Source organism: Hemiscyllium ocellatum, chromosome 20 (genome assembly GCF_020745735.1).
Source record: "Hemiscyllium ocellatum isolate sHemOce1 chromosome 20, sHemOce1.pat.X.cur, whole genome shotgun sequence".
NCBI lineage: Eukaryota > Metazoa > Chordata > Chondrichthyes > Orectolobiformes > Hemiscylliidae > Hemiscyllium > Hemiscyllium ocellatum.
In genome coordinates, this window is record NC_083420.1 from 25691233 (window position 1) to 25700453 (window position 9221).

The 9221-nt window shown below is 47.0% G+C and overlaps 1 protein-coding gene across 1 annotated transcript; it reads right to left on the reverse strand.

The window, feature by feature from the left end:
- Positions 1–228: 228 nt before the first annotated feature.
- On the reverse strand, positions 229–9221 carry LOC132825417 (heme oxygenase 2-like). Its single transcript, XM_060840662.1, has 5 exons — positions 8991–9221; positions 4851–4968; positions 2532–3023; positions 1352–1469; positions 229–996 (listed from the first exon to the last, which is right to left on the reverse strand). Exons 1-5 carry the CDS (start codon positions 9059–9061, stop codon positions 881–883), a joined length of 915 nt encoding a protein of 304 aa, XP_060696645.1. The 5' UTR covers positions 9062–9221; the 3' UTR covers positions 229–880.

Here is a 9221-nt window from a genome sequence, read left to right on the forward strand (position 1 = left end):
GCCTGTAGTTTCAATAAAACTCCAAGAAATTCAGAAACTGTAGAGAATGTGGAATAGGTGAATAGAGACACATTTAAGGGAAAGCTAGATGAACAGATAGAACAAAGAAATAGAAATGATATGGTGAGGAGAGTCCACTAATTACTGGAGCTGACAAGTTGAGCTGCATTACATATGCAGTAATTTCTATGTGAAGTGCATTTAGTGTAAATAAGGAAATATAGCCAGTGACTTATTATAACATTTAATAATCAAGTGCATAAATACAATGGCACAGTTAGTGAAATTATTCAAGTCCACTCACTGATTAAAGAAAGTGAAATTTTAATAATTGCTTCCCAACCAGGCAATATCTAGGAAATGAGTCAGGGCCTGGATCCACAACAAGGTGACTGCTGAGTTTTCCAACAGTTCTCCATCTTGTTGAAGTCACCGTTCTGAGGTTCATATTGGAACGTTATCTGTCTGAGGTTTGTAAGTCAGCTGTGTTCATTCAAAGTAAATTAGAAAATATTACTTTCTCTGAAAACACATTAGAAGTGATAATGAGGACCACTGAACAATTCAGGAAGGTTATCAGAGGTGTGATTCTACATTTCCAGCCACCTATATTTACATTTGCTCCAACAGTGCCATTTTACAGTGGTTCATACCTGAACAATAATTAAACACAGTCAGCAAAACATTGAGCTGAGTTAATGAGCTTATGTCCAAGGTCATATGCTGCAAAAGTAGAGGAATTGGATAGATGTTGAGTCTCTGGACTCATGGCTAGGCCTGCTAGAACTCAACCGTATTTCAATCAAGAAAGATAGGGTGTCTCAAATGGGAGAGGTTTACATCATTTTTGTTGGACAGTCCATGTTAATGGCTGTAAACCTCACAGCAGATACCAACCAGCAGAAAGTGCCAGTAGAGCAGCAATTACCACCTGGAAAGGACAGCTCTGCACCACAGCTATAATAGACTGCAGTGGACACCCCATTTCACCATCACCTGGAATGAGAGAAAAATAAGAATTAATAAAAGAAGAATACCATGTCCTACAATTAATTACACCATAGAAGTACAGACCTACACATTGCCCAATGCAGGTCACATCAACATTGGCAGGCTGTCCCACCCTCTGATGCCTACAGTTGGTCCTTTGGCATAGACTAGTCCAGCCTCAAGCAGAGAAACTACTTCCACTGGAGGCTAGATTCCAGTTATCCTGTCATTTCCACATACAAGAGACTGACAACATGGGAACATCTACACTGCATCTAATTAGAGTTGATTTCCTCTGATTCAAGTCTGGGATCTCCATTCTCCCAGTTACATTTCCCAGAGGATGGATAAGCCAGCATACCTTTTGCAGCATAGAATGGGCACTTCCGGACATCGCCTTTTCCATCATGGAGAGGGACGCCAGATTCCTGCACAACTTCCCCCAGGGTTTTTCCAAACTTATCCAATTCTTCAAAAACCTGTGGAAATTTGAGATTAAAGCAAAGATTAAAGTGGATCAGTAACTAACTGGCACAATCAATCAATCAATCAATCAATCAATAGCAGACACAGACAGGTAGGGTAATAGCATTGATTACTGTGGAAGAATCATCATGGGTTTACTCAACATAACACAGGCTCTTCATTCTCATGGCTGCAAGTAGTTCCAGTAAATCAGTCTGCTCACTGTATATAAGTACAGCACATAGAATTGTCTAATGGTACATGTTAGTGATCTTTTCTCCCTTAGTATGCAAGAGGGAGATGTCTGTATTCAACTTATGTTGAATGAGTGGCTTAATTTCCCAGGATGCTGCACCTAAGTATTTTCTTTAAAAAAAACTAGCTGAGCTCCATGTGGGAACAAGTGACAAAGCTTAATTAAAAGCAAGTTACAAGGAACGGAAGAGAGAAACATAAGAAAGGTGGAGAGCACTCAGAAGAGAAACCCCAGAGTGTGGAGCCCAGTTAAGTGAAGGCATTACCACCAAGAGTGGGACAACTAAAATTAGAGATGTTGAAGGGGCCAGGAGTAGGGGAATGTGGATATTTCAAGAGGATTATGGGGCTGTAAGAGATTACAGAGTGAGAGTGTTAGGTGGTTGGTGAGGTCATGGAAAGTTTTGAAAACATCAATAATTTTTTTTTAAATCGAGTTTTTAACCTGGAGCCAATGTGGATCAATAAATGTGGGTGATGGATATCAGCTGTTTCAACAAGAGAAAATAAAAACACTAAAAATCATTACCAAAGCAGAAAACATAATGTGCAAGAAAAGTGGGCAATGTATTTTTGCCAAGAGACACTTAAAAAGTAGGGAATAATCCAATAAAAGGTTGTAACCCAAACTATTTCTGTGGTTTTCTGTTCCTGTTTTGCTATGTATTATGACACTATCTCACTCACATAGCTTCATCTGGCGAACGCTTGCTGGATCTCTGTTCCCTGTCAGGGTGCATCACATGACAACTATCTGGAAGATGCAGAACACGAAGTGCGAATTGCACTCCACCTAGTTAACACTCCTCAATAATGCTCACCTCCATGTTGAAGTGAAAGGCTCGGTTGGCCTCCTCCACAATCTTCTCCCTGATTTCCCTAGTGGTCTCCAAAGTGTTCAAACGGGATCGATACAGCTCCTTGAATCGAGCAGGATTGGAAATGTTGTCGAAAGTGTAGAACTGCACACCCTCCCCAGTGCTGGGCAAGCGCAGTGCTCTCTGTGCCACTTTTTTCAACACCTGACCTCCTGACAGGTCACCCATGTAGCGTGTGTAGGCATGTGCCACCAACAGCTCAGGCTCATGCTTCCCAACATGATGGATCCGTTCTACATAGCTCGCTGTGGCCTCAGAACACTTGATCCGGTCCTGCCAGTCTTTCCCATAGAAGTATTCTAGGTCCTTGGCCAAAGCATCCTTGCGGTGCAGTTCAAGCGGGAAATAAAGGGGAGCAAAGCCAGGATGTTCTGCATTTTTATCCATTTCTTCCTCCAGAGCAGAGTAGGTGAAGTAGAGGGCAACTGTACCCAACTGTAACACAAGGTAACAGCAATAGAGAAACAGCTCAGGATCAAACCTCAAAGTTAGTTTTGCTGATCTGCAACATCTCCCACCTCCCATGCACCCAATATGTCCCAGCATCTCAACATGATCTATCATTTCATCAATGGAGTCACCAGCCAACAAAAACAGGCAGAATCTGATTGATTCCCAATCCCAGTGTGTTAAGACCCAATCTGTTCCCCAGTGTTAAGACCCAGTTTTGTCCTTCCCATCAGCCTCCAAGCTAATCAATGTCCAACTATAAAGAATCAAACCATACTTGGACAACCAAACAGTGGGCAATCAAAAAGGTCTGCCCTAATCCTCAAGAAATAGTGATTCCTTGCTTATCATTGTATTTGTGTTATTGAAAAGCACAACTTCAATTAAACAATATTGATGGAATCATCTTTTCTCATAGAACTATTGTAAAAATTGCAGTTAATTGCTGTAGGACCTTAAGAAAAAAAATACACCCTGTTGTTTAAATACTGTACACTTATTTTTAAAAATTCATTTTAGTTTAAAAAGGTAAAATAAATATGCTAACTCTTTGAACTGCTTCAAGGCTTTGGGAGAGGGAGAAATTAAAGGAGAGAGCAAGAGGAGTTACAATTGGGAGCATTAAGGGACAAACAGCAAATGGAAAAGGCCTTGGCGAATAGAAGGAAAGATGGTATGCAGGAGTGGTTGCTCCAAAATAGCATCAGGTCACAGGGTGCCTGCTCAATGTGAAGACCCTGATGCTAAGTGCATATACTGACCCCATTATATGCACAACATTAAAGCTAAACAGTTGAAATAGGGGCAACTTAAAACATGAAGTTTTAAAACATAAAACATAAAGCCTAGCATTTCTATAGTATCTTGTCTGATCTCAGGACATCCCAAAGCATTTTATGGGCAAGGGAATATTTTTGAAGTGTAGTCATTATTTTGAAGGAAGAAATGCATCCATTTGTGTATAACAAGATCTCACAGTAATGTGATCATAATCATATATTCGGTCTTTGTGGCACTGTCTCAGAGACTATGTAACAACCACTTAGCAGGACAGCATCGCCTTAGCATTGACTCTCAGATGATGCAGCTCTCTCTCAACCTTGAGTTATATGATCAAGTCATGGAATGCAACTTAAATACACAACTTTGAAATCTGAGACAAGAGCAATAACTATTTAGGACAGAGGTTAAAATCTGTCTCAATCTGTAGCTCTGTGTTATACTGAGATCTTTTTAGTTACTGGAAATCAAGGGAAAGTCAAGCAACAAGCAAACATTCCAACTGCTTAAATACTGTACAGCTGAACCGAGTAGGGATCTTTAAACAGCCTTTCCTGGTTGGGCAATGAGATTAAAATCTTAAACCCCAAGAACTAATGTCAACTCCTTCATCCCAAGTGGATTCAACACAAATCTTCATGGCAAAGTCAGAGTGAATAGGAGTTGAGTAACCAGCAGTGAGGGGACCTAAGAACTTATCCAACTCGTGACAGGCCCTGTTCACATCATGGCATTTTCACTCTCTAGCCAAAAAAACAGATGCATATAAATGGTAATGCGCTGAGCTCAGCTTTGCCAAACATTTTGTATTCGTGTCATCACACAACTTACTGCCAAAATGCTGCACAGGTCAATGGATCCTTCCTTCCTACTTCCAATCCACATTGATTTCTGGTGCCATCAAATTTATTGTGTTCCATGTTACCCTTTCTGTATCACGTGTTGCTACACATCTCTGGCTACAGGAAAATCTGCACGGAAAGCTTGATAACCTAACTGCTAACAAACAGAACAGACCATGATAAGTCGCACCTCAAACAGTTCTCGCCGAATCTTGCCCTTCAGGAACTCTTTCACAAATCGAGTGTTCTCTGCACGATCGTGAGACTCCTTTGTCCCTTCCTTCAGGATCTCAGAAAGGTCCATGGGACTGCAGTGTCAGGAAGGAAGGAGAATAATTAGAGATAACAGCGAACCGAGAGGGGAACAAGGAATGAGGTTGAGGAATGAAGAGTGAGCCGACAGCAGAGGGGGATGTGGGTGGAGGAGACAGAAAGAGAGCTTTTATGCTATTGGAAGATAAAGTAGATGGAATTAATTGCCATTAGTTCTATGGGTCAAAAAGCACTCTCAGATCAGGCATGATTAGTTCACTAAAACACTGGAAAATCATCACTGAGTCATTTGCCACACCAGTCCTCCTTGTGCTCTCTCTGACAGAGAAAGCCTGTTTAACTGCCCAAGATCAGTCCATGAAAGGCATAACGGGATTGATAGCTTGAGCAGTTTCCTGTTCCTGAAATCAGTTGCTTGGTGATGCACATGCAACAATCAAGTACACTGCCCTCACAAACTGGGTGAGGTTTCCTCTCACTGCCCCTGTTAAGCATAAAAACATAAATTGTCACACCAAGCCATATAAGGAGATGCCAGAAGTGGGTTTTAAAGAGCATCATAAAGGAGAAAAGTGGTAGAAGTAAAAATGTGTATGGAGGTATTACAAATCTCTGGGTCTACACATTGGAAGATGTGACTACCAAAGATAGACTGTTCAAAATTAAGATGTACAAGATGCCAAAATGAAGGGAGTACAGATATCTATAGTACAGCACTGAAAGAGACTGCAGAAATGGAAGGGGCAGGAGGACATAGAGGGATTTGAAAAATTAGGACGGGAGTGAGGAAAGGGACAAGGGTTTAGAGTGATGGGAAAGGGTGTTTGAGTGGGGGAAGAGGGGGGCGGAAGAAACAATGGGGGGGGGGACTGGGGGTGTGGATGAGGGGGGAAAGAGGACACATGGACGAAGGGGCAAAGAGGACACTCAGACTACGGGGCAAAGAGAGGAGTGGCAGAGGGAGGACAGGGACGAGTGAGGGGTCAGAGGGAGGACGGGGGGGGGTCAGAGGGAGGATGGGGGGGGGTCAGGGGGAGGACGGGGTGGTCCGAGGGAGGATGGGGGCGAGGGGTGGTCCGAGGGAGGATGGAGAGAGGACGGGGGTGAGGGGGATGGGCGGAGGAGGGAGGAAGGGAACACTGGGGGGGGGGGGGGGGGGGGAACACTGGGGGGGGGGGAGACGGGGACGGAGGGAACACGGGGGGGGGGAAGGGAAGACGGGGACGGGGGGGGGAGAAGACGGGGACGAAGGGGGGAGAGAAGACGGGGACGGGGGGGGGGGAAGAGAAGACGGGGACGGGGGGGGGGGAAGAGAAGACGGGGACTGGGGGGGGGGAAGAGAAGACGGGGACTGGGGGGGAAGAGAAGACAGGGACAGGGGGGGGAAGAGAAGACGGGGGGGGAAGAGAAGTCGGGGACGGGGGGGGAAGAGAAGACGGGGACGGGGGGGGAAGAGAAGACGGGGACGGGGGGGGGAAGAGAAGACGGGGACGGGGGGGGGAAGAGAAGACGGGGACGGGGGGGGGGAAGAGAAGACGGGGACGGGGGGGGAAGAGAAGACGGGGACGGGGGGGGGAAGAGAAGACGGGGACGGGGGGGGGGAAGAGAAGACGGGGACGGGGGGGGGGAAGAGAAGACGGGGACGGGGGGGGGAAGAGAAGTCGGGGACGGGGGGGGAAGAGAAGACGGGGACGGGGGGGGGAAGAGAAGACAGGGACGGGGGGGAGAAGGGAAGACGGGGACGGGGGGGGGGAAGAGAAGACAGGGACAGGGGGGGGAAGAGAAGTCGGGGACGGGGGGGGGAAGAGAAGACGGGGACGGGGGGGGGAAGAGAAGACAGGGACGGGGGGGAGAAGGGAAGACGGGGACGGGGGGGGGAAGAGAAGACGGGGACGGGGGGGGGGAAGAGAAGACGGGGACGGGGGGGGGAAGAGAAGACAGGGACAGGGGGGGGAAGAGAAGACAGGGACAGGGGGGGGAAGAGAAGTCGGGGACAGGGGGGGGGAAGAGAAGACGGGGACGGGGGGGGGAAGAGAAGACGGGGATGGGGGGGGGAGAAGACAGGATGGGAATGGGGGGGGAAAGAGAGGATGGGCATGAGAAGGTGTGGGGATGGGGGAAGGGAGCATGGGACGAGTGCGAGGAGAGGATGGAGGCAAGAGTCAGAGATGTACACCATGGAAACAGACACTTCGGTTCAACTTGTCCACACTGACCAAATTTCCTTATCTAATCTAGTCCCATTTGAAAGCACCTGGACCATATCCCACTAAACTTTTTCTATTCATATACTCATCCAGCAGGGGGGCGGCGGGGGGAAGAGAGGATGGGCATGGGGGGGGGGGGGAAGAGAAGATGGGAATGAGAAGGGGTGGGGATGGGGGAAGAGAGCATTGGAGAAGTGTGAGGAGAGGTTGGGGGCAAGAGTCATAGAGATGTACACCATGGAAACAGACACTTCGGTCCAACTTGTCCACACTGACCAGATTTCCTTATCTAATCTAGTCCCATTTGACAGCACCTGGACCATATCCCACTAAACCTTTTCTATTCATATACTCATCCAGGTGCCTTTTAAATGCTGTAATTGTGCTAGCCTCTGACAGCTCATTCCATACATGCACCATCCTGTGTGTGAATAGGGTGCCCTTAGTTCCCATTTATATCTTTCCCGTTCACCCTAAATCTATACCCTCTAGGTCTGGACTCCGCCACACAGGGAAAAGACCTTGTCTATTCACCTTATCCATGCCCCTCATGATTTTATAAACTCTTTGTGAGGTCACCCCTCAGCCTCCAACTCTCCAGGGAAAACAGCCCGAGCCTATTCAGCCTCTCCCTATAGCTCAAATCCTCCAGCACTGGCAACATCCTTGTAAATCTTCTCTGAACCCTGTCAAGTTTCAAAGCACCCTTCCGATAGGAAGAAGTTCAGAATTGCACGCAACATTCCAAAAGTGGCTTCACAACATCCTGTACAGCTACCCATAACCTCCCAACTCCCTTACTCAATTGAACTTAATATCCCTACAGTGTGGAAACAAGCCATTTGGACCAACATGTCCACATCGACCCTCCAAAGAGTAACTCACCCAGACCCATTCCTCTAACCTATTACTCTACATTTATCCCAACTCATGTACATAACTGTACATGACTGTAAGTAATCTAATCTAATCTAATTTACAAATCCCTGAACACTATGAGTAATCTAGCATGGTCAATTCGCCTAACCTGCACATCTTTGGAGGAAACTGGCATACCGGAGAAAACCCATACAAACATGGGGAGAATGTGCAAACTCTGCACAGACAGTTGCCCGTGGGTGGAATAGAACCCTGGTCCCAGGTGCTGTGAGGCAGCAGTGCTACCCAGAGACACCGTGCCGCCAATAAAGGACAACATTCCAAACACCTTCTTCACTAACCTATCCATCTGAGACTCTACTTTCAAGTAACTATGAACCTGCACTCCAAGATCTCTTTGTTCAGCAACACTCTCCAGAACCTTACCATTAACAGTGTAAGTCCTGCCCTGATTTGCTTTTTCCAAAATGCAGAACCTCACATTTATCTAAGTTAAAATCCATCTACCACTTCTCAGCCCATCGACCCGCCTGGTCCAAATCCTGTTGTAATCTGAGGTAACCCTCTTCGCTGTCCACTCCACCTCCAATTTTGGTGTCACCTGCAAACTTACTAACTGTACCTCTTATGCTCACGTCCAAATCATTGATATAAATGACAAAAAGGATGGGGGACGGGCCTAGAGGACGCGGGATGGGGGATGGGGCAAGAGGATGTGGAAGAGAGGATGAGGAGAGGGGAAGAGGATGGGCGGAAGGAGATGGGGTGAAGGAGATGGGGTGAAGGAGTGGGGGAAGGGGTGTGGAGAAGAGGTAGAGTTAGAAAATGGGGATGGAGGATCGGTTTGTAAAGGACGAAGGGTCAAGGGATTTTTTTTTCTCTTTAAGGTGTAGAACAACCCCTGGTGAATGACACATCATTCCTCACTCCGGTTTGTTTAACCCCCACTCAAACCGCCTCATCCCACAAACCTGGCGGCTTCCCGGTCCATTCCGATCTCCCCCACTTCGGTGGGAGACCCCGCGTTCTCGGTGCGCAACATCAGTGAGGATAATCACGAATGACAGCCGCGGCCCGGCCCGACCATCGCTCCGAGAAAGTTAACGAAAAGGAATCCGGACAGTCAGCCCAGCGCCGCGAGCGTCTATCTGCCGGAGCGTCTCTCTCTCTCTTGTCCCGACTAGCTTCACGGTGACGGGAAA

Bases quoted from the DNA above. Each gene is read 5' to 3' on its own strand.
- LOC132825417 (XM_060840662.1), bottom strand. From the start codon at position 9,061: ATGTTGCGCACCGAGAACGCGGGGTCTCCCACCGAAGTGGGGGAGATC. The intron at 4,969-8,990 runs GTTTGTGGGATG...CTGACACTGCAG, and splicing joins ATGGACCGGGAAGCCGCCAG to TCCCATGGACCTTTCTGAGA. The intron at 997-1,351 runs GTATGCTGGCTT...CTCTCATTCCAG, and splicing joins CCCATTCTATGCTGCAAAAG to GTGATGGTGAAATGGGGTGT.